Here is a 26,615-nt window from a genome sequence, read left to right on the forward strand (position 1 = left end):
AGACATAGAACATCAGAAATCAAAAAGAGACTGGGTTGGAAATGTTATTGCAGCTTCATTTAATTCAAAGGTGAGAGGAGTTGCAATTTTGGTTAACAAAAATCTACCAATTAAAATACAAAATGTATTAATTGATTCGGCAGGGAGATATCTAATTATACACTGTCAAATTTTTTCAGAACTATGGACCCTTATGAACATTTATGCACCAAATGAAAATGATGTAAAATTCATACAGGAGGTCTTTTTGAATTTGGCTAACACACATGATAAAATATTAATAGGTGGAGATTTTAATTTTTGTCTAGATCCAGTTTTAGATAGATCAACAAAGGTTGTTACAAAATCAAAAGCAGTAAAATTAACTCTATCATTGATGAAAGTCTTAAATCTGATTGATATATGGAGAAGAATTAATCCAAAAGAAAGAGATTATTCGTTTTATTCAAATAGACATAAAACATATTCAAGGATAGATTTTTTCCTATTATCAACGAATATTCAAGACAGAGTGAAAAATGTGGAATATAAAGCAAGAATATTGTCAGATCATTCTCCTTTAATAATGACAATGATAATGATAGATAAAGAGGAATCAGTTTATAGGTGGAGATTTAATTCAATATTATTAAAACGTCAAGACTTTTGTGATTTTATGAAAAAACAGATTCAGTTCTTTTTAGATATAAATTCACATTCAGTTGATGATAAATTTATAGTGTGGGAAGCAATGAAGGCATACTTGAGAGGTCAGATAATAAGTTATACTTCTAAAATTAAGAAGGAATATATGATAGAAATAGATCAATTGGAAAAAGAGATTACAAAATTAGAAAAAGAATCCCAAAGAAATATGACAGAAGAAAAGCGAAGACAACTTATTAACAAGAAGTTACAATATAATACGCTCCAAACATATCGAACAGAAAAAGCAATTATGAGAACTAAACAAAGATATTATGAACTAGGTGAAAGATCACATAAAGTTCTTGCATGGCAGCTAAAAACAGATCAGACTTCTAAAACAATAAATGCAATTCGAACAAGAGTAAATAAAATTACTTATAAACCTTTAGAAATTAATGAAGCTTTTAAGAATTTTTACTCTGAGTTGTACAAATCAGAATCACAAAATGACAATGTCAAGATAGAAAGGTTTCTATCACAAATAACTCTTCCAAAATTAAATACGGAACAGAAGGGATTAGATATGCCTTTTACATTGAAAGAGGTCGAAGAAGCCCTAGGATCACTTCAAAGTAATAAATCTCCAGGAGAAGATGGTTTTCCGCCTGAATTCTATAAAAAGTTTAAAGATTTATTAATTCCTCCTCTTATGGAGTTAATACACCAAGCGGAAAGAACACATAAACTTCCAGAATCTTTTTCGACAGCCATTTTAATAGTATTGCCAAAAAAAGATAGAGATCCTTTAAAGCCATCATCATATAGACCGATTTCTTTATTAAATACTAATTATAAAATAATAGCAAAAATCTTATCTAATAGATTATCTAAATGCTTACCAAAATTGGTACATATGGATCAAACAGGATTTATTAAAAATAGACAATCAGCAGATAATGTAACTCGCTTATTTAGTATAATTCATTTAGCACAGAAGAGGGAGGAAATGAGTGTGGCAGTTGCTTTAGATGCAGAAAAAGCATTTGATAGATTGGAGTGGGATTTTTTATTTAAGGTATTGGAAAAATACGGATTAGGAGTATCTTTTATAAAATGGATTAAAACCTTAAATACTAATCCCAAAGCTAAAGTAGTGACAAATGGTCAAATTTCAACACCATTTCAGTTAACAAGGTCAACTAGGCAAGGTTGTCCATTATCACCTGCTTTATTTGTGTTGGCGATAGAGCCATTAGCTGAATTGATCAGAATGGACCCAGATATTAAGGGTTTTAGAGTTAACCAGGAAGAATACAAGATTAACTTATTTGCTGATGATGTTCTGCTTTATCTAACAAACCCATTGCAATCGTTGTGTAAATTATCCTATAGATTAGAAGAATATGGGAAAGTATCAGGTTACAAAATAAATTGGGATAAAAGTGAAATTTTACCTCTTACTAAAGGAGACTATAATCAATGTCGATCAATAACCCAATTTAGATGGCCGGCAAATGGTATAAAATATTTAGGTATAAGAGTTGATAATGATATAAAGAACTTATACAAATTAAATTATTTACCACTATTGAAAAAAATTCAAGATCTTGATAAATGGATGGTATTACCAATAACATTAGTAGGTAGAGTAAATACCATAAAAATGAATATATTCCCTAGATTACAATACTTATTTCAATCACTACCAATACAATTACCCCAGAAGTTTTTTCAAGAGCTGAATAAATATGTGAGGAAGTTTCTTTGGAAAGGTAAGATGTCAAGAATATCGTTGGAAAAATTGACATGGAAATTTGAGCTAGGAGGGTTACAACTTCCAAATTTTAAGAATTATTATAAAGCAAATCAACTTAGATTTATTGCATCTTCTTTTGAGAAAGATAAACCGGCATGGATCAGAATAGAACTAGATAAAATAGGAGAAAACATACCAGAAGACTTTATATATAAATGGGAATCTAAATGGATACGGGAAAAGAAAGAATCTCCTATATTAAAACATTTGATTGATTTATGGAATAAAATAAATGTTGACGATGAGACAAAGAAATCCTTATTAGCAAAGAGATCTTTAATTCAAAATAGACTTATTCCTTTTACAATGGATAATCAACTTTTATATAATTGGTTTCAAAAAGGGATTAGATATATAGGAGATTGTTTTGAAGGAGGTATATTAATGTCATTTGATCAATTAAAGAATAAATATAAAGTATCAAACAACATTCTTTTTTGTTACTTTCAACTAAGGGCTTATTTAAGAGAAAAGTTAGGTCAAACAATGTTACAACCGAAACCCAATGAAATAGAAACTTTAATTCAAAAAGGAAAGATTAAAAAATTTATCTCTTGTATGTATAATTTGATTCAAAAACAGGCAATTAAACAAGGAGTCCATAAGTCAAGACAAAAATGGGAAAGTGATTCATTCGATTAAGATTAGTGCAATACAATTTTTTACATCAACTATATATTACACCACAAAAAATAAATAAATTAAACCCAAATTTATCTGATCAGTGTTTCCGATGTAACCAAGAAATTGGTACTTTTTTACATTCTACTTGGTCTTGCTCTAAAATTCAACCTTTTTGGACAAATTTAAGAGTTTTACTGGAACAAATTATTGGAATACAACTTCCACACAACCCAATATTACTTTTACTAGGTAATATTGAAGGGATAAAACCGATATCCAAATTGAATAAATATCAGAAAGAATTTATAAAAATTGCATTGGCAGTAACCAAAAAAGCTATTGCAGTGACTTGGAAATCGGATACATATCTAAGTATAGATCGTTGGAAGAACGAAATTTATGGCTGTATTCCACTTGAAAAAATTACTTATAATTTAAGAGATAAATATGAAACATTTTTGAAAATTTGGCGCCCTTATTTACAAAAGACAGGTTTAAATATATAGGTGCTCCGAAGATGAAATAATTGGTTACTTGGGGAAAGAAATAAATATATATACTAAAGTTATTACGAACTCCATGGAGCATGTGGGGATCCTCCAACATCCAGGCATTCCTTTTTTTTTCTTTCTTATTTTTTTAATAGGGATGTTAGGGGGGAGGGGTTAAGGGGAGGGGGCTGGGTAACACATTTTTTTTTCATACACATTTATTCTGTAACTATTTGAAAACAATAAAAAAAGTTAAAAAAAAAAAGAAGTGAAAACATTAGAGGTAAGGATGTAGACGGATATGAGAGAAAGAGTAATAAGTCATCAGCATAGAGAGAGACTTTATGCTCAACACCCCCTCTCCAAATCCCGGTCAGTTCAGGACATTTTCGAAATGCTATCGCCAGAGGTTCTATAGCCAAATCAAAGAGAAAGGGACTTAAGGGGCATCCCTGATGGGTGCCACGTTTGAGATTAAATACTTGGGATTTCTGAAAATTAGTTAAAACAGAAGCAGTAGGACACAGGTACAGCAATTGGATCCAAGAGATGAAACTTTGGCCGAGGTCAAATTTTTCTAAGACTGCAAAAAGGTAGTTCCACTCTATACGATCAAATGCTTTCTCCACATCAAGGGAGATAACACATTCAGGAGTCCCAGTTGGAACTGAGTATAAAATATTAAATAGACGCCGAATGTTAAAAAAAGGGAGACAGTTTTTAATAAAGCCTGTTTGGTCATCAGAGATAATAGAGGGAATAACGGTTTCTAATCTATGAGCCAACACATTAGCTAAGATCTTTACATCAACATTGAGCAGAGAGATCGGCCTGTACGAGGAACACTCTGTTGGGTCTTTGCCCTTTTTTAAAAGAAGAATAATAGATGCCTCATTGAAAGAGGGTGGCAATTTGCCGTAATTAAACGAGTCAGATAATACTGAAAGTAACTGAGGAGAAAGAAGTGAGGAGAATGATTTATAAAATTCCACAGGGAACCCATCAGGTCCAGGAGATTTCCCTGAGGACAGTGCAGAAATTGCAAAAGATATTTCTTCTAGTGATATAGGCGCATTGAGTTTGGCTTTGAAATCAGATGAAAGTGAGGGGATATTCAGATTCTGTAAAAATTGATCCACAGAGATATTGTCATTCAGGGATTCAGAGGAATAAAGCCGAGAATAAAAATTTTTAAATGCGTCATTAATTTCTAAATGATCCGATGTAAAGTCTCCGTTCTCCTTCCGGATCTTTGTAATATGTTGTTTGGCTTTGGAACGCCTCAGCTGATTGGCTAGGAATTTACCAGACTTATCCCCATGAATGTAAAAGCGGCTCTTGCTTTCGAGAAGTTGGCGTTCGACAGGTTGAGTGGACAGAAGGTTAAATTTAGTTTGGAGTTCAACGCGCTTCTTGTATAATTCAGGGTTCTTAGTTTGGGCATATAATTGATCCACATCTTTAATCTGGTTAATGAGGTCTGCTCGATCTGCACGGGATCTTCTATTGAGATTTGCTGTATAAGAGATTATTTGACCCCTCAAATATGCTTTCATGGCATCCCAGACAATCTGGGATGGCATTTCAGGTGATGTATTAGTGTTAAAATAGAAGGTTATCTGGTCTTTAATAAATTTTACGAAATCATCATCCGATAATAAAGTTGAATCGAACCGCCAGTGTTTGTTCCTCTGAGGGAGACCGGGAAAGTTCAAAGAGAGGGTAATTGGGGCATGGTCAGAAATCAGTATACTCTGATAGTCACAAGTGTGGGCAAATGGGATAAGTTGGTTATCGAGTAGGAAATAGTCAATTCTAGTGAAGGTATGGTGAACATGTGAGAAAAAAGAATAATCTCTCTCCGTAGGATGGAGGAAACGCCATATATCAGAGATACCAAAATTAGAGAGAAACGACTGAATAGCTAAGGCAGATTTGGTAGGTGATCTGGTAATAGAGGACGATCAGTCCAGTTTAGGATCCAACCAACAGTTAAAGTCACCACCCAATATAAGAGAGTATGAGTTTAAGTCTGGTAGTGAGGAAAAAAACCGTTCAAAAAAGTTAACATCATCAAAGTTGGGGGCATACAGGTTTGCTAGTGCAACTTTAGTGTTATATAGTTTACCAGAAACAATAATAAAATGGCCATTTGTGTCCGATATTTTATTATGGAGTTCAAAAGGAATATTTGAGTTAATAAGAATGGAGACTCCCCTAGCTTTAGTGGCAAAGGATGAATGAAAATGCTGACCCGCCCACTTTGACAGAAGCCGGGAGTTATCAAAACAACGAATATGAGTTTCTTGGAGGAAAGCAATGTCAGCTTTGAGTTGTTTAATATGTGAGAATACCTTCCTCCTTTTAACAGGGTGGTTCAGTCCCTTTACATTCCAGCTCACAAATTTAAGTGCACTAGCCATTATCAATTACTAATGCATAAAAGGCAGCAGGCATATAAAAAATCAAGCGGTACAATAGCAGTCTGGGAGCAGAGATGTAAACATAGATTCATAAGGTCAAAATATAAACATGTCCTAAATAATAAAGAAATGTTGGAACTGGAAAATCCACCCCACCCACACAACCCAAAACTAGACGGCTACCAAAACAAGTAGCTAGCTCTACCAAAAAAATTAACCCAAATACAACTTCCAGATCTGTGTCATTGACAGCAGTTCCGTATAAATGCTATAACAAACAGAACTAGTTTATGCACTAGAAAACATAACTACAGATTAGAACACCTTCTGCCGAAATATACAACTTAATACAGAGAGAATCGGAAGAAAACCAAAACTAACCTACCCACGAAATATTATAGAAGAATAAAGTAAGAGAAAGGGGAAAAAAAAGGGTAAGAAGGAAAAAGAAAAAAAGAGGAAGGGGAAAATTATAAATTCAAGACAAGTATTTATCAACCATTTACCGAGAAGGGAGAGAAAAAAAAATTCAGAGAATGGAAAAAAAAGGGGGTGAAGAAAAGAAAAGGATAAAATAAATAAATATTTAAAACAGAGGAAAAATAAATCAGCAGTTGAACTGTGAACCGACAAACAGGGAGGCCTTCACTAAAGACTTCGAACCTCCAAAACAAGTTAGAATTAGTTGTAGAACTCTGTAGGTAAAGTTATACAGAGGTAAAAATAGATTACACACACACCAAATCCCGGGAGAGATTGTCAACAGCCTTTAGAGTTTTAGTGAATAATGTCTGAGTGATTCAAGTGAATTCCGAGTCCAGAGAAAGTAATTTTACTACGAGGAGTACTTATCCACCATTTTAGGAGGTCCGATCAGATTCTGAAGATGACTGGATAGCCGGAAGACTTGCCACAAACGCTTCAGCTTCCGTCGCTGATTTGAACCACTTGAATTCCCCGGTATTAAACTTGATTCTTAGGTCAGCAAGGTTACGAAAGGAAGGTTTGAAACCACGATCAAAAAGCACTTTCATTACTCCTTTATACTCAGCGCGCATCTTTAAGGTCTGGGGTGCAAAATCTTCCACAAAGCGAATGGTTGTATCCTGGAAAGAAAAAGAGCCTCTGCGACGTGCCTCCACAATCAGACTGTGTTTTACCTGGTATTGATGGAAACACAAGATTACTGGTCGCGGGCGGGAGCCCAGAATTCCAGGGGGAACGTAAACTCTGTGTGCCCGTTCGAGCTCGGGCGGCTTCGGAAGCAAATCTTTCCCGAATAACTCACAGAGAAACTCGGCAAAAAACTTCATGGTTGACCCCTTCTCAGTTGCCTCTGGTAATCCCAGAATTCTGATGTTGCAGCGTCTACTGCGATTTTCGAGATCCACCATTTTGAAAAGAAGTTTGTTAGATTTTTCCTCTAAACTGGAACAGAGAGTCTCCAAGTATCGAACCCGACTTTCTAAAGCTTCAGAAGTCGAATCGATGCGAGATAAGTGTTCAGCATGTTTGTCCACTTTATCGTTGATCCGATCCAGTTTCTCTTCTAACTGTTTGAAAGCGGTTTTAAGTTCCTTTAAGATTTCGTCTCGGAGCTTTCCAAGCGCCTCCATTGTCACGCCCGACGAGGTCATAGTTTCTTTTCTCCCGGATTTAGAACTCTTGCTAGACATTGTAGGTTAGATATATTCACAGGCAAGTAAGAGATACCGAAATAATTCCTAACTAAGCTTTAAAAAATGGAGACATTTAGTGCAAAGGTAGCGACAGTAACGGAACAAAAGTTCGGAGCAGCTAAGCAATCGCCATCTTACCGGAAGTCCTATGAAGAGTGTTTGATGACTTTGGGCCTGTATTCACTGGAATTCAGAAGAATGAGGGGTGACCTCATTGAAACATACTGAAAGGTGAAAGGCCTTGACAGAGTGGATGTGGACAGGATGGGAGAGTCTATATCTGGAGAACGTCTCCGAATAGAGGGACCTCCTTTTAAAACAGAGATGAGGAGGCATTTCTTTAGCCGGTGAGTGGTGAATCTGTGGAATTCTTTGCCACAAGCAGCTGTGGAGGGCAAGTCTTTATGTATATTTAAGGCAGAGGTTGCTGGATTCCTGATTGGTCAGGGGATGAAAGGATACAGGGGGAAGGCAGTTGATTGAGACTGAGAGGAAAAATGGATCAGCCATGATGAAATGGCAGAGGAGACTCAGTGGGCCAAATGGCCTAATTCCACTCTTTTATCTTATGATCTTATGTCAGATTTAGATTTATTACACAGAGAGTGGTGGGTGCGTGGAACGCGCTACCAGGCAGATACGTTAGGAACATTTAAGATATACTTAAATAGGCAGATAGATGATAGAAAAATGGAGAACTATGTGGGAGGGGTTAGATTGATCTAGGAGCAGGTTAAAAGCTTAGTACAACATTGTGGGCCAAAGGGCCTGTACTGTGCTGTAATGTTCTATGTCCTCTGTTCTAAATTCTACCGTAACCGAGCATTGGTGAATAAAATAGACTGATAGCAGTGTTAATCACTACTGTTGCTACTTTGCCAGTAATCAGAATGGACATATGGAGCAGAAAACTCCCACTACAGCTGCGATGTTTCAGACTTAATCTTGATACTACATTGAATGAATTGACTTGTCTGCACAATGGCTTCAGGGAGAGGCTTAAATGGATTCCTCACTTGGCATTTGTGGCTGAACATGCTTGTATTAAAAGGTGTAGATAGAGTGGATGCATAAAAGGCATTTCCAATAGTGGGAGAGTCCAGGACCAGAGAGCACAGCCTAAGACAGAGATGAGGAGGAATTTCTTTAGCCAAAGGGTTGTGAATCTATGGAATTCATTGCCACAGATGGCTATAGAGGATAAGTCATTTGGTATATTTAAAGTGGAGGTTAAAAGCTATTGATTCGTCAGGGCATCAAAGGTTATGAGGAGGAGGCCAGAGAAAGGGGTTGAGGGGGAAAATAAATCAGCCATGATGGAATGGCAGAGCAGAACTGATGGCCAACTGCCTAATTTTGCTCCAATGTGTCGTGGTCTTATGGTTTCATATATCAGTGTGATTCGATTCTAATCTAGGACAGTGGGCTTGATGATCAGCTGATGAACTTGTCTCTGCTGAGTTCTCCAGAGGACATGATGGAGGCAGCACGTTACTATGAAGAGAAGGGCCTCCAGATGGATCGTGCTGTGATGCTGTATCATAAGGTATGCACAGTCCTAGTAGCTGTTTGACTTAGATTCATAGAGCAAATCAGCGCATATACAGGCCCTTCTGCCCAACCAGTTCATCTTGGTGCCCACCCAGCTAGTCCCAATTACTTATGTTTCATCTTTGTCCCACTAAGCCGCTCCCCAAGCACTTCTTAAATTTACTATTTCACCTGGCTCAATTACTTCCTGTAGCACTCGTTCCATCCACTGACCACCCTCAAATTGGAAAATGTTGTACCTCAGGTCCCTTTTAAAGCTTTCCCCTCTCACCTTAAATCTATGCTCCAAGTTTTGTCCTTTCTGATTCAAATTTTACCTTTTATGAAATTACTCCCGATTCCTAATTCTGCCCATTGGATGAGACCATCAGCAACTTCAATTAATCTTCCATCTTTCAGTGGGAAGGGCAGTCGGTGATGCCAATTCACCTTCCCAGGTTTCACAGGTAAATTGAATGGTCCCATTAAAGCAAGGGTTCCCAACCTGTGGTCCACGGACCTCTCAGTTAATAGTAGGGGCCCATGGCATAAAAAAGATTGGAAGCCCCTGCATTAAAGCAATAGTGAAAGATACCCAGAGCTTTCCATCTCTTATGGCTTTGAAAGTCATTGCTTTTGTCTAAAGACACGAGATTAAAATCTCTGCAGAATTTGGCTTAAAGGATAAAGGTTGATAATCTTTGGATTTCTGTAACACCAAGCTACAGCAGTCACGAAAAGGACCACAATATAGAGCCTTTCCGCCACTGGACAAGGAGGGGCTGCTTGGGTGAGGGGTTATTGTAGTAGTGAATCACCCCAGGGAGCCACATTAGGGGCAGCAGTGCTATTGGTTTTAAACAATGTAATTTAACATTTAAGAATGTAAAAATGACAAGGCATTGCATGGTTTATTTCTGTAATTTTTTATTATAATAATGTTTATTTTGGTTAAAAAAATTCTCTAACTTCAGAGCAACACACATAAAATGCTTGAGGAACTTAGCAATGCAATGTGGTAACAGGCCCTTTTGGCCTATTGAGCCCACACTGCTTAATTATACCCATTTGACCAATTAACCCATACGTTTTTGTGGGAGGAAACTGGAGCATCAGGAGGAAACCCACATAGAAACAGGGAGAACATACAAACTCCTTAAAGACAGCAACGGGAATTCAACCTGGGTCACTGGCACAGTAATAGTGTTAAACCTGATGTTAAATAGCAGAGCAGTTTCAAGGAGTAAATGGCCCACTCTAGTTTCTTTTGTTGTTAGGACTTGTACACTCAATAACCTTGTGTATTGCTGAAGATTCTTAAAATAAAGGTTCCTGAATCCAATGGAAGTTTCCAAAGACAGAAAACGAATTCTTCCCTTCATGTGAACATTCGCTCATTCATTATGTGCCATGTCATATGACGTGGGCAACCGCGGTTTTTCCATGACCATGATTATTCTTGGCAAATTTTTCAACAGAAGTCATTTGCCATCGTCTTCTTCTAGGCAGTGTCTTTACAAAACGGGTGACCCAGTCATTATCAAAAGTCTTCAGAGATCGTCTGCCTGGCGTCAGTGGTCACATAACCAGGAATTGTGATATGCACCATCTGCTCATACGACCATCCACCACCTGCTCCCCTGACTTCACATGACCCTGATCAATGGGTTATCTGGTGTTACACCTTGCCCAAGGGTGACCTGCAGGCTAGCAAAGGGAAGGAGCACCTTACACCTCCTCTGGTAGAGACATATCTCCACCCTGCACCCAAATGTGAGCATTACTTATTAGATAAATAGAGCATGCATCGATATAGTGTTTCAGTGTGTTGTTGTGCTTTCCAACCATTGGACTGTTGTAATTTGGACCAATACCCTTAATAACTTTTTTATGACGATCCATTCTTGTTCAACAGACCCTGAAGCACTCAGAAAAACACAGAATAGTTAGGCCATTTGGCCCATCAATTCTGCTCCACCATTCCACTGTGGCTGATTTATTTTCCCTTTCAACCCCTTGTATTCTAGTGGTTAGAGCAATGCTTTGCAGTGCCAACAATCACTGACTGGGGTTCAATTCCCGCCACTCACTGTGAGAAATTTGAACGTTCTTCCCTTGACCATGTGGGTTTCTGGATGATCCGGTTTCTTCTCACATTCCAAAAATGTATGGGTTAGGATTAGTAAGTAGTGGGCATGTTGTGTTTTTGCTGGAAGCATGGCAACACTTGCTGGCTGCCCACAGCACATCCTCAGACTGTGTTGGTCGTTGTCACAAACAACTCATTTTGTTGCACATATCCTTTAATGTTTGTCTGACAAATAAAGGTACTTTTTGTCTTTATACGACTGAGTATAGTAAGCACAGACTATCCACTCCACTGACTGCAATACCGATCACTAATGGTTGGCTGTTTCCTTGCAGAGTGGTCACTTTTCCAAAGCAGTTGAATTGGCTTTTGCTACACAACAGTTCAGTGCTTTGCAGCTGATTGCTGAGGACCTGGATGAGAACTCTGATCCTGCCCTTCTGTCCCGCTGTTCTGATTTCTTCACGGAGCATGGGCAGTTCGAAAAGGCAGTGCAATTGTTGGTAACTGCAAAGAAGGTAAGAATAGTGTCCACAGGGCTGGGAAACCACACTGACCACTCAGTAACAAGGGTGCAGGAAGGCTGGGAAACCACACTGACCACTCAGTAACAAGGGTGCAGGAAGGCTGGGAAACCACACTGACCACTCAGTAACAAGGGTGCAGGAAGGCTGGGAAACCACACTGACCACTCAGTAACAAGGGTGCAGGAAGGCTGGGAAACCACACTGACCACTCAGTAACAAGGGTGCAGGAAGGCTGGGAAACCACACGGACCACTCAGTAACGAGTGCAGGAAGGCTGGGAAACCACACTGACCACTCAGTAACAAGGGTGCAGGAAAGCTGGGAAACCACACTGACCACTCAGTAACAAGGGTGCAGGAAGGCTGGGAAACCACACTGACCACTCAGTAACAAGGGTGCAGGAAGGCTGGGAAACCACACTGACCACTCAGTAACAAGGGTGCAGGAAGGCTGGGAAACCACACTGACCACTCAGTAACAAGGGTGCAGGAAGGCTGGGAAACCACACTGACCACTCAGTAACAAGGGTGCAGGAAGGCTGGGAAACCACACTGACCACTCAGTAACAAGGGTGCAGGAAGGCTGGGAAACCACACTGACCACTCAGTAACAAGGGTGCAGGAAGGCTGGGAAACCACACTGACCACTCAGTAACAAGAGTGCAGGAAGGCTGGGAAACCACACTGACCACTCAGTAACAAGGGTGCAGGAAGGCTGGGAAACCACACTGACCACTCAGTAACAAGAGTGCAGGAAGGCTGGGAAACCACACTGACCACTCAGTAACAAGGGTGCAGGAAGGCTGGGAAACCACACTGACCACTCAGTAACAAGGGTGCAGGAAGGCTGGGAAACCACACTGACCACTCAGTAACAAGAGTGCAGGAAGGCTGGGAAACCAGAACACTCAGTCTGTAAAGAGAGAGCAGAAAGGGCAGAGAAAGGAGACTATCCACTCAGAACGAGGAGTGTAGAAAGGGCAGAGAAAGGAGAATTCACTCAGAACGAGGAGTGTAGAAAGGGCAGAGAAAGGAGACTATCCACTCAGAACGAGGAGTGTAGAAAGGGCAGAGAAAGGAGAATTCACTCAGAACGAGGAGTGTAGAAAGGGCAGAGAAAGGAGAATTCACTCAGAACGAGCAGTGTAGAAAGGGCAGAGAAAGGAGACTATCCACTCAGAACGAGGAGTGTAGAAAGGGCAGAGAAAGGAGAATTCATTCAGAACGAGCAGTGTAGAAAGGGCAGAGAAAGGAGAATTCACTCAGAACGAGGAGTGTAGAAAGGGCAGAGAAAGGAGACTATCCACTCAGAACGAGGAGGGTAGAAAGGGCAGAGAAATGAGTCTATCCACTCAGAATGAGGGGTGTAGAAAGGGAAAAGAAAGGAGACTATCCACTCAGAACGAGGAGTGTAGAAAGGGCAGAGAAAGGAGACTATCCACTCAGAACGAGGAGTGTAGAAAGGGCAGAGAAAGGAAACTATCCACTCAGAACGAGGAGGGTAGAAAGGGCAGAGAAATGAGTCTATCCACTCAGAATGTGCAGTGTAGAAAGGGCAGAGAAAGGAGTCTATCCACTCAGAACGAGGAGTGTAGAAAGGGCAGAGAAAGGAGACTATCCACTCAGAACGAGCAGTGTAGAAAGGGCAGAGAAAGGAAACTATCCACTCAGAACGAGGAGGGTAGAAAGGGCAGAGAAATGAGTCTATCCACTCAGAATGTGCAGTGTAGAAAGGGCAGAGAAAGGAGTCTATCCACTCAGAACGAGGAGTGTAGAAAGGGCAGAGAAAGGAAACTATCCACTCAGAACGAGTAGTGTAGAAAGGGCAGAGAAAGGAGAATTCACTCAGAACGAGGAGTGTAGAAAGGGCAGAGAAAGGAAACTATCCACTCAGAACGAGTAGTGTAGAAAGGGCAGAGAAAGGAGACTATCCACTCAGAACGAGCTGTGTAGAAAAGGAAGAGAAAGGAGAATTCACTCAGAACGAGGAGTGTAGAAAGGGCAGAGAAAGGAGACTATCCACTCAGAACGAGGAGGGTAGAAAGGGCAGAGAAATGAGTCTATCCACTCAGAATGTGCAGTGTAGAAAGGGCAGAGAAAGGAAACTATCCACTCAGAACGAGGAGTGTAGAAAGGGCAGAGAAAGGAGACTATCCACTCAGAACGAGGAGGGTAGAAAGGGCAGAGAAATGAGTCTATCCACTCAGAATGTGCAGTGTAGAAAGGGCAGAGAAAGGAAACTATCCACTCAGAACGAGGAGTGTAGAAAGGGAAGAGAAAGGAGAATTCACTCAGAACGAGGAGTGTAGAAAGGGCAGAGAAAGGAGACTATCCACTCAGAACGAGGAGTGTAGAAAGGGCAGAGAAAGGAAACTATCCACTCAGAACGAGGAGTGTAGAAATGGCAGAGAAACGAGACTATCCACTCAGAACGAGGAGTGTAGAAAGGGCAGAGAAAGGAGACTATCCACTCAGAACAAGGAGTGTAGAAAGGGCAGAGAAAGGAGAATTCACTCAGAACGAGGAGTGTAGAAAGGGCAGAGAAAGGAAACTATCCACTCAGAACGAGCAGTGTAGAAAGGGCAGAGAAAGGAGACTATCCACTCAGAACGAGGAGTGTAGAAAGGGCAGAGAAAGGAAACTATCCACTCAGAACGAGGAGTGTAGAAATGGCAGAGAAAGGAGTCTATCCACTCAGAACGAGTAGTGTAGAAAGGGCAGAGAAAGGAGACTATCCACTCAGAACGAGCAGTGTAGAAAGGGAAGAGAAAGGAGAATTCACTCAGAACGAGGAGTGTAGAAAGGGCAGAGAAAGGAGACTATCCACTCAGAACGAGGAGTGTAGAAAGGGCAGAGAAAGGAAACTATCCACTCAGAACGAGGAGTGTAGAAATGGCAGAGAAACGAGACTATCCACTCAGAACGAGGAGTGTAGAAAGGGCAGAGAAAGGAGACTATCCACTCAGAACGAGGAGTGTAGAAAGGGCAGAGAAAGGAAACTATCCACTCAGAACGAGGAGTGTAGAAAGGGCAGAGAAAGGAGACTATCCACTCAGAACGAGGAGTGTAGAAATGGCAGAGAAACGAGACTATCCACTCAGAACGAGGAGTGTAGAAAGGGCAGAGAAAGGAGACTATCCACTCAGAACGAGGAGTGTAGAAAGGGCAGAGAAAGGAGAATTCACTCAGAACGAGGAGTGTAGAAAGGGCAGAGAAAGGAGACTATCCACTCAGAACGAGGAGTGTAGAAAGGGCAGAGAAAGGAAACTATCCACTCAGAACGAGGAGTGTAGAAAGGGCAGAGAAAGGAGACTATCCACTCAGAACGAGGAGTGTAGAAAGGGAAGAGAAAGGAGACTATCCACTCAGAACGAGGAGTGTAGAAAGGGCAGAGAAAGGAGAATTCACTCAGAACGAGGAGTGTAGAAAGGGTAGAGAAACGAGACTATCCACTCAGAACGAGGAGTGTAGAAAGGGCAGAAAAACGAGACTATCCACTCAGAACGAGGAGTGTAGAAATGGCAGAGAAACGAGACTATCCACTCAGAACGAGGGGTGTAGAAAGGGCAGAGAAAGGAGACTATCCACTCAGAACGAGGGGTGTAGAAAGGGCAGAGAAAGGAGAATTCACTCAGAACGAGGAGTGTAGAAAGGGCAGAGAAAGGAGACTATCCACTCAGAACGAGGGGTGTAGAAAGGGCAGAGAAAGGAGAATTCACTCAGAACGAGGAGTGTAGAAAGGGCAGAGAAAGGAGACTATCCACTCAGAACGAGGGGTGTAGAAAGGGCAGAAAAACGAGACTATCCACTCAGAACGAGGAGTGTAGAAAGCACTGGAAATCTTGACAGTCCACTCATAAGAAGAGAGTAGGAAGGGTGCAGAAACCAGACTATCGACCCTGTAAGAAGATTACAAAAAAGGCTCGGTAACTGGACTGTTCATTCGGTAAGAAGATTAAAGAGAGAACTGGGACACCAGACTGTCCACTCAGTAACAAACGGGTGGGAAACCAGACTATTCTATCAGTAAGGAGAGTGTTGAAAGGGCTGGGAATCCAGAGTGTCCACTCAGTGCGAAGGCCGGGAATACAGAGCGTCCACTCAGTGAGAAGGCCGGGAATGCAGAGTGTCCACTCAGTGAGAAGGCCGGGAATGCAGAGTGTCCACTCAGTGCGAAGGCCGGGAATGCAGAGTGTCCACTCAGTGCGAAGGCCGGGAATCCAGAGTGTCCACTCAGTGCGAAGGCCGGGAATCCAGAGTGTCCACTCAGTGAGAAGGCCGGGAATCCAGAGTGTCCACTCAGTGAGAAGGCCGGGAATCCAGAGTGTCCACTCAGTGAGAAGGCCGGGAATGCAGAGTGTCCACTCAGTGAGAAGGCCGGGAATGCAGAGTGTCCACTCAGTGCGAAGGCCGGGAATGCAGAGTGTCCACTCAGTGCGAAGGCCGGGAATCCAGAGTGTCCACTCAGTGCGAAGGCCGGGAATCCAGAGTGTCCACTCAGTGAGAAGGCCGGGAATACAGAGTGTCCACTCAGTGAGAAGGCCGGGAATGCAGAGTGTCCACTCAGTGCGAAGGCCGGGAATACAGAGTGTCCACTCAGTGCGAAGGCCGGGAATCCAGAGTGTCCACTCAGTGAGAAGGCCGGGAATACAGAGTGTCCACTCAGTGAGAAGGCCGGGAATGCAGAGTGTCCACTCAGTGAGAAGGCCGGGAATACAGAGTGTCCACAGTGCGAAGGCCGGGAATGCAGAGTGTCCACTCAGTGAGAAGGCCGGGAATGCAGAGTGTCCACTCAGTGCGAAGGCCGGGAATGCAGATTGTCCACTCAGTGCGAAGGCCGGGAATGCAGAGTGTCCACTCAGTGAGAAGAGCATAGAAAGGGCTGAGAAATCAGACTGTCCATTCAGTAAGAGGAGTGTAGAAAGGGCTCAGAAATCAGACTGTCTTTTAGTAAGAAGAGTTTAGTAAGGACTGGGAACCCACACTGTCCACCCTGTAAGAAGTGCGTAGAGAGGGCTGGGAAATTGCACTTCCCATTCAGTAAGAAGGGTAGGGAAACTAGACTGTCCAGGAGATGGCCAAACAACTATATGAGTAGTTTGCATCAGTCTTCACTGTAGAAGACACTAGCGGAGTGCCAGATGTTGAAGGGCGAGAGGGAAGAGAAGTGAGTGCTGTTACTATTACAAGGGAGAAGGTGCTCAGAAAGCTGAAAGACCCAGGGTAAATAAGTCACCTGGACTAGATGAACTGCACCCTAGGGTTCTGAAAGAAGTATCGGTAGGGATTCTGGAGGCATTAGTAATGATCAGAAATATAGAAAACCTACAGCACGATACAGACCCTTCGGCCCACAAAGTTGTGCTAAACGTGTACCTACCTTAGCAATTACTAGGCATACCCATAGCCTTCTATTTTTCTAAGCTCCATGTATCCATCCAAAAGTCTCTTAAAAGACCCTATCGTATCCTGCTCCACCACCATTGCCGGCAGCCCATTCCACGCACTCACCACTCTGAGTCAAAAACTTCCCCCTGACATCTCCTCTGTACCTACTCCACAGCACCTTAAACCTCTGTCCTCTTGTGGCAACCATTTCAGCCCTGGGAAAAAGCCTCTGACTATCTACACGATCAATGCCTCTCATCATCTTATACACCTCTATCAGGTCACCTCTCATCCTCCGTCGCTTCAAGGAGAAAAGGCCAAGTTCACTCAACCTATAGTCATGCTCCCCAGTCCAGGCAACATCCTTGTAAATCTCCTCTGCACCCTTTCTATGGTTTTCACGTCCTTCCTGTAGTGAAGACCAGAACTGAGCACAGTACTCCAAGTGGGGTCTGACCAGGGTCCTATATAGCTGCAGCATTACCTCTTGGCTCCTAAATTCAATTCCATGATTAATGAAGGCCAATACACCGTATGCCTTTTTAACCACAGAGTCAACCTGCGCAGCAGCTTTGAGTGTCCTATGGACTCGGACCCCAAGATCCCTCTGATCCTCCACACTGCCAGGAGACTTACCATTAATACAATATTCTGCCATTATATTTGACCTACCAAAATGAACCACCTCACACTTATCTGGGTTGAACTCCATCTGCCACTTCTCAGCCCAGTTTTGCATCCTATCGATGTCCCACTGTAACCTCTGACAGCCCTCCACACTATCCACAACACCTCCAACCTTTGTGTCATCAGCAAATTTACTAACTCATCCCTCCACTTCCTTATCCAGGTCATTTATAAAAATCACAAAGATTAAGGGTCCCAGAACAGATCCCTGAGGCACACCACTGGTGACTGACCACCATGCAGAATATGACCTGTCTGCAACCACTATTTGCCTTCTGTGGGTAAGCCAGTTCTGGATCCACAAAGCAATGTCCCCTTGGATCCCATGCCTCTGTACTTTCTCAATAAGCCTTGCATGGGGTACCTTATCAAATGCCTTGTTGAAATCCATATATACTACATCTTATCCTCTTGCTCGTCACATACTTGTAGAATGCCTTGGGATTTTCCTTAATCCTGCCTGCCAAGGCCTTCTCATTGCCCCTTCTGGCTCTCCTAATTTCCTTCTTAAGCTCCTTCCTGTTAGCCTTATAATCTTCTAGATCTCTAACATTACCTAGCTCTCTGAACCCCATAACTTCCCTGTCTCATTGGAACGTACCTATACAGAACTCTACACAAATATCCCCAGAACATTTGCAACATTTCTTCCATACTTTCCCTGAGAACGTTTGTTTCCAATTTAAGCTTCCAATTTCCTGCCTGATAGCCTCATAATTCCCCTTACTCCAATTAAACGCTTTCCTAACTTGTCTGTTACTGTCCCTCTGCAATGCTATCGTAAAGGAGATAGAATTATGATCACCATCTCCAAAATGCTCTCACACTGAGAGATCTGACACCTGACCAGGTTCTTTTCCCAATACCAAATCAAGTACAGCCTCTCCTCTTGTAGGCTTATCTACATATTGTATCAAGAAGCCTTCCTGAACACACCTAACAAACTCCACCCCATCTAAACCCCTTGCTGTAGGGAGATGCCAATCGATATTTGGGAAATTAAAATGTCCCATCATGACAACTCTGTTATTATTCCACCTTTCCAGGATCTGTTTCCCTATCTGCTCCCTGAAATCCCTGTTACTATTGGACGGCCTATAAAAAAACACCCAGTAGTTATTGACCCCTTCCTGTTCCTAACCTCCACCCACAGAAACTCTGTAGACAATCCTTCCATGGCGTCCATCTTTTCTGCAGCCGTGACACTATCTCTGATCAACAGTGCCACACCCCCATCTCTTTTGCCTTCCTCCCTGTCCCTTCTGAAACATCTAAAACCCGGCACTTGAAGTAACCAATCCTGTCCCTGAGCCATCCAAGTCTCTGTAATGGCCACCACATCATATCTCCCAAGTACTGGTCCACGATCTAAGCTCATCCACTTCGTTCACAACACTCCTTGCTTTAAAATAGACTCATCTCAAACCTTCGGTCTGAGTGCGTCCCTTCTCTATCACCTGCCTGTCCTCCCTCACACACTGTCTCCTAGCTTTCTCTATTTGTGAGCCAGCTGTCTCTTCCCCAGTCTCTTCAGTTTGGTTCCCACCCCCCAACAATTCTAGTTGAAACTCTCCCCAGTAGCCTTAGCAAACCTCCCCGCCAGGATATTGTTCCCCCTGGGATTCAAGTGCAACCCGTCCTTTTTGTACAGGTCACACCTGCCCCAAAAGAGGTCCCAATGAACCAGAAATCTGAATCCTCATCCCCTGCTCCAATCCCTCAGCCACATATTTATTCTCCACCTCATTCTATTCCTACTCTCACTGTTACATGGCACGGGCAGTAATCCCGAGATTACTACCTTTGCAGTCCTGCTTCTCAACTTCCTTCCTAACTCCCTATAGTCTTTTTTCAGGACCTCTTCCCTTTTCCTACCTATTTCATTGGTACCAATACGTGCCATGACCTCTGGCTGTTCTCCCTCCCACTGCAGGATATCTTGGACACGATCTGAAACATGATGGACCCTGGCACCTGGGAGGCAAACTACCATCTGAGTTTCTTTCCTGTGTCCACAGAATCGCCTGTCTGACCCCCTATCAATACTGCCTTCCTCTTCCTTTCCCTACCCTTCTGAGCCACAGGGCCGGACTCTGTGCCAGAGGCACGGCCACTGTTGCTTCCTCCAGGTAGGCTGTCACCCCCAACAGTACTCAGACAGGAGTACTTATTGTCAAGGGGTACAGCCACAGGGGTACTCTCTAGTACCTGACTCTTCCTCTTCCCCCTCCTGACTGTGACCCACTTGTCTGTCACCACTGGCCCCGGTGTGACCACCTGCCTATAACTCCTTTCTATCACCTCCTTGCTCTCCCTGACCAGGCGAAGGTCATCAAGCTGCATCTCCAGTTCCCTAACTCGATCCCTTAGGAGCCGCAGCTCGACACACTGGGTACAGATATGACTGTCCGGGAGGCTGGAAGACTCCAGGACCCCCCACATCTGACACTGAGCACACATACTTCCTGCTTTTCGCAGTTACAAAACACTTTGGACTCTGGTATGGTGCCAGAGGACTGAAAAATTGCAAATGTTACCCCACTCTTTAAGAAAGGAGGAAGGCAGCAGAAAGGAAATTATAGACCAGTTAGCCTGACCTCTGTGGTTTTGAAGATGTTGGAATCAGTTGTTAAGGATGAGGTTATGGAGTACTTGGTGACACAGGACAAGATAGGGCAAAGTCAGCATGGTTTTGTTCAGGGAAAATCTTGCCTGACAAACCTGTTGGAATTCTTAGAGGAGATTATACATAGGGGATACAGTGGATTTGTAAATTTGGATTTTCAGAAGGCCTTTGACAAGGTGCCGCACATGAGGCTGCTTACCAAGTTAAGAGCCCATCGTATAACAGGAAAGTTACTAGCATGATTAGAGCATTGACTGAATGGTAGGAGGCAGCGAATGGAAATAAAAGGTTCCTTTCTGTTTGGCTGCCAGTGACTAATGGTGTTCTGCAGGTATTAGTGTTGGGATCGCTTCTTTTTATGCTGTATACCAATGATTTAAATGATAGAATAGATGGTTTTGTTGCCAGGTTTGTAGATGATACGAAGATTGGTGGAGGGGCAGGTAGTGTTGAGGAAACAGGTAGGATGCAGAAGGATTTAGATTAGGAGAAAGGGCAAGAAAGTGCAAATGAAATACAATGTTGGAAAATGCACGGTCATGCACTTTGGTAGAAGAAATAAATGTGCGGACTATTTTCTAAATGGGGAGAAAATCCAAAAACTCTGAGATTCGACGGGACTTGGGAGAAAATCCTAAAGGCTAACTTGTGGGTAGAGTCAGTGGTGTGGAAGACAAATGCACTATTAGCATTCATTTCAAGAGGTCTAGAATACAAGAGCAGGGTTGTGATGCTGAGGCTTCACCTTGAGTATTGTGAACAGTTTTGGGCTCCTCATCAAAGAAAAGATGTGCTGGCAAATGAGAGGATTCAGAGGAGGTTCACAAGGATGATTCTGGGAATGAAAATGGCACATCAGCAGTATTACTTCATTAACAATTTGAGGTGATGTTGTATGTCGCCATAGACTCTAGCAGCTTTCTTTAGATGTACAGTGGAGAGCATTCTGACTGGTTGCATCACCGTCTGGTACGGGGGCTCCAATGCACAGGATGGCAAAAGGATGCAGACGGTTGTAAAGTCGGTCAGCTCCATCATGGGCACAACCCTCCCACCGTCAAGGACATCTTCAAGAGGCAGCGCCTTGAGAAGGCAACATCCCTCATTAAGGACACTCACATCCAGGACATGGAAAATGGAATTTAATGCAGACAAGTGTAAGGCATTGCATTTTGGGAGGACAAACCAGAGTAGGACTTGCACAGTGAAAGGTATGCCACTGAGGAGTGCGGCAGAACACATGGATCTGGGAATACAGATCCAGAATTCATTGAAAGTGGTGCAATTCGAGTCTGCTCCACTATTTCATCACAGCTGATCCATTTTTCCTCTTAGTCCCAATTTCTTGCCTCCACCCCCACCCCTATATCCCTTCATGCCCTGACCAATCAAGAATCTATCAATATCTACCTTAAATATACATAAAGACTTGAGGGTCTCTATAGCTGCCTGGCAACCAGTTCCAGAGATTCACCACCCTCTGGCTAAAGAAATTTGGCCTCTTCTCAGTTCTAAAAGGACATCCCTCTATTCTGAGGCTATGTCGTCTGGTTTTAGACTCTCCTACCATAGGAAACATCCTCTCCAGCTCCACTCTATCAAGGCCTTTCACCAGTCGATAGGTTTCAATTAGGTCACCCCTCAGACTAATAACAGATTGGCCGAAGAGGCCATTTCTGTGCTGTAGTATTCTCTGACCCTATGGCATGCCTTCCTTTCATTATTACCATCGGGGAGTATGTACAGGAACTTGAAGACCCACACTCAGTGTTTTAGGAACAGTTCTCTGACTCTGACAGAAGAGTGCCCCAAAGAATGAATGACAATTGAAATGTTAGAACCCTAAAGCCTCCCACCCCCAGCTCCCCACTCCCACGCACAAGCAGCAGCAATGACCCTCCCCGACCCACTTCGGCAAAAAAGCATCAGCACCCTCACCTACCAGGCAAGCAATAGCAAAGCCCCAATACAGACCATGATCTGCAGTACAACACACACTAACCGTTCACCTGACAATTCAACATACCACAGGCTCTCTCCCTCCCCTTAATAAAGGGGAAAAAGGGTGTCCCTTTCCATATCATTATCATTCTTATATCTTATATCATTGATATCTTCCTATCATTACTATCATCAGGGAGTATGTACAGGAACCTGAAGATCCACACTCAGTGTTTTAGGAACAGCTTCTTTCCCTCTGTCATCAGAGTTCTGAATGGACAATGAACCAATATACATCAGCTATTTATTCTTTTTCTGTCTTATTTATTTATCTTGCAATTGATAGTAATTTTATGTCTTTGGAGTGCACCTGCCACAAAACAACAAATTTCATGTCATATGGGACACTGATTCTGCTTCTGATTCTGATTTTAACTATTAGCTCAGGATCCCTATGAACTGTCAGAGTGTGACCTAACCATGGGCCTCCACCTTCAGACACAATGATCGAACAAAACCTCACCTGTCAGGGAAAGACTGCCCTCTGGGGAACTGTAGTCCTGTTAATTTAACAGGCACGATGTTGGAGTCAATAATCACAGAGAAAATAACTAATAATTTGTATAATCAATAATGATAGAAGAAAAACTAATTATTTATGTATCAGTAATGATAGAGGAAATAATTAATCATATAATCAATAATCATAGAGTAAATAACAAAACATTTATATAATCAATAATCAAAAAGGATATAACTGATCATTTATATAATCCATTATGGAAAGGGACACCTTTTTTCCCCCTTATTAAGGGGAGGGAGAGAGCCTGTGGTATGTTGAATTGTCAGGTGAACGGTTAGTGTGTGTTGTACTGCAGATCATGGTCTGTATTGGGGCTTTGCTATTGCTTGCCTGGTAGGTGAGGGTGCTGATGCTTTTTTGCTGAAGTGGGTCGGGGAGGGTCATTGCTGCTGCTTGTGTGTGGGAGTGGGGAGCTGGGGGTGGGAGGCTTTAGGGTTCTAACGTTTTAACTGTCATTCATTCTTTGGGGCAGTCTTCTGTTTTTGTGAACGTCTGCAATGAAAAAGAATTTCAGGATGTATATTGTTATATTTCTCTGATATTAAACGGAACTATCGAACTATTGATTAAAGAAATAACTAATCGTTTATATAATCAATGATAGATGAAATAACTAATCATTTAGAAAAATTTAAAATAATCAAACCTTGTTAACATGGGTTTATAGAAGCTAAATCAGGTTTAACAATTCTCTTGAATCTTTTAAGAATGTGACGGAGAGCTGATGGGGAAGAATGGGTAGATATAGTATGTCTAGACTTCCATGAACCATTTGATATGAGTCTTTAAAAAGTCCCTTAACAAAGTTATTTATTGTATGTTGCACAAGTACGTGATGCAATCAGATGCAATGAAAAGCTTATTTGTGGCAACATCACGGGCACCTAGCATCTTTCAAGAAGCATTATTTTATGATGGTTCACCAGGATGCTGTCTGGATTAAGAATGATGTGCTATATTTAGAGGTTGGACAAACTTGAGTTGTTTTCTCTGGAGAGACGGAGGCTGATAGAGTTCAATTCTGAATGTTAATTGCTTAATCTTATTGTTTGCACGATTTGTGTTTTTTTCCTGCACGTTGGGTGGTTTGACGGTTTTCTTTTATTAATGCATTCTATTGGATTCCCTTGTTTTGTGGCTGCCTGTAAAGAAACAAATCTCAAGGTTGTATATAGTATACATACTTTGAACTTTGAAATTGGAGATTTATAAGATTATTAGAAGCAAAGATAAGCAGACAGTATCTTTTTCCCAGGGTTGAACTAGAAGGCATGCATTTAAAGTGAGAAGAGGTGATTTCAAAGATGTGAGTGGCAAATTTTTTACACAGACAGTGGTGGGTGCCTGGAATGCGTTGCCTGGGGTGGGGGTAGAGGCAGATACATTAGAGACTTTTAAGAGATGTTTAGATAGGCACATGGATATGAGGAAAATGGAAGGTTATAAACATTATGTAGGCAGAAGAGATTAGTTGGCCATTTGATTACTAATTTAATTGTTTCATTACAGCATCATGGGCCAAAGGGCCTGTTCCTGGGCTGTACTGCTCAATGTTCTCTGTTTATTTACAAGAAAAGCATCTGCATCGATTGTAGACTTTTACATTATACCAGAGAGAACACCATTACAACAAAGAAATGTCTGTCTGAATGCAAAGTGATCAAAGCAGTCATGGTGTTGCTAAACTGTAGTGATTAGGGTTTTGCCGGTTGGTTTAAGAACCAAATGACTAAGCAATGACTAAGTCCATTATTAAAAATGAAATAGTGGCATATCTGGATAGCAGTGATAGGATTGGGCCGAGCCAACATGGATTTACCAAGGGCAAATCATGCTTGACTAATCTATTGGAGTTTTTCAAGGATGTAACCAGGAAGTTAGACAAGGGAGATCCAGTGGATGTAGTGTACCTCAATTTTCAGAAGGCATTTGATAAGGTCCCACATAGGAGACTGGTGGGTAAAATCAGAGCTCATGGCATTGGGGGGAAGATATTGACATGGATAGAAAACTGGTTGGCAGATAGAAAGCAAAGGGTAATGGTGAATGGGTGTTTCTCGGAATGGCAGGTGGTGACTAGTGGGGTGCCACAGGGCTCGGTATTGGGACCACAGCTGTTTACGATTTACATCAACGATTTAGATGAAGGCATTGAGAATAACATCAGCAAGTTTGCTGATGATACTAAGCTAGGTGGCAGTGTGACATGTGATGAGGATGTTAGGAGAATTCAGGGTGACTTGGATAGGCTGGGTGAGTGGGCAGATACTTGGCAGATGACGTTTAATGTGAATAAGTGTGAGGTTATCCACTTTGGGAGTAGGAACAGGAAGGCAGGTTATTATCTGAACGGTGTAGAGTTAGGTAAGGGAGAAATGCAAAGAGATCTAGGAGTCCTTGTTCATCAGTCACTGAAGGTGAATGAGCAAGTGCAGCAGGCAGTGAAGAAGGCTAATGGAATGTTGGCCTTTATTACAAAGGGAATTGAGTACAAGAGCAAGGAAATCCTTTTGCATTTGTACAGGGCCCTGGTGAGACCACACCTGGAGTATTGTGTACAGTTTTGGTCTCCAGGGTTAAGGAAGGACATCCTGGCTGTAGAGGAAGTGCAGCGTAGATTCACGAGGTTAATTCCTGGGATGTCCAGACTGTCTTACGCAGAGAGGTTAGAGAGACTGGGCTTGTACACACTGGAATTAAGGAGATTGAGAGGGGATCTGATTGCAACATATAAGATTATTAAGAGATTGGACAAGATAGAGACAGGAAATATGTTCCAGATGCTGGGAGAGTCCAGTACCAGAGGGCATGGTTTGAGAATAAGGGGTAGGTCATTTAGGACAGAGTTAAGGAAGAACTTCTTCTCCCAGAGAGTTGTGGGGGTCTGGAATGCACTGCCTCGGAAGGCAGTGGAGGCCAATTCTCTGGATGCTTTCAAGAAGGAGCTAGATAGGTATCTTATGGATAGGGGAATCAAGGGATATGGGGACAAGGCAGGAACTGGGTATTGATAGTAGATGATCAGCCATGATCTCAGAATGGCGGTGCAGGCTCAAAGGGCTGAATGGTCTACTTCTGCACCTATTATCTATTGTCTATTCCTGAACCTGGTGATGTGGGACACTCTGCCCAGTGGGAGGTGTGAGAAGATGCCATGGCCCAGATGGCAGGGATCTTTGATGATGGACGTTACCTTCTGGAGGGTTCGCTCCTGTAGATACTGCCGATGGTAGGGAGGGATTGGCAGAATCCACTACCCTCTGCAGCTCCTCGTATTCCTACACATTCTAATTCCTGTAGCAGACCATGATACAATCTGTTGGGATATCTGTGAAAGTTTGTTAAGCTGTTCAATGACAAGCCAAACCTCCTTAACCTCCAAAGAAAGTAAAGATGCCACACTTTCCTTACAGTTGCATTTATGTTCAGGACTGTACGGTTCCCTAGATTTCCAGCATCCTAACTATTTTACTGATTCAAAATCAGGCTGTGATTTGTTAAATGACTGATGCTCCTTCATAGACTTTTTAATTTGGTGGTGTTTTGAGACCTGTTGGATATGAGGGCTCTGGTTATTGTTTCCCC

General features: G+C 42.2%; 1 protein-coding gene across 1 annotated transcript in view; it reads left to right on the plus strand.

Moving 5' to 3' along the window:
• Positions 1 to 26,615, plus strand: part of ift140 (intraflagellar transport 140 homolog (Chlamydomonas)) — a 279,472-nt gene that overhangs the window by 237,073 nt on the left and 15,784 nt on the right. Inside the window, exons 24-25 of the mRNA XM_073060034.1 lie at positions 9,078 to 9,206; positions 11,615 to 11,797. Of these exons, the coding sequence (XP_072916135.1) occupies positions 9,078 to 9,206; positions 11,615 to 11,797 (312 nt within the window). The remainder of the gene's footprint in view (positions 1 to 9,077; positions 9,207 to 11,614; positions 11,798 to 26,615) is intronic.

This window comes from Hemitrygon akajei, chromosome 11 (assembly GCF_048418815.1).
Source record: "Hemitrygon akajei chromosome 11, sHemAka1.3, whole genome shotgun sequence".
Taxonomy (NCBI): domain Eukaryota; kingdom Metazoa; phylum Chordata; class Chondrichthyes; order Myliobatiformes; family Dasyatidae; genus Hemitrygon; species Hemitrygon akajei.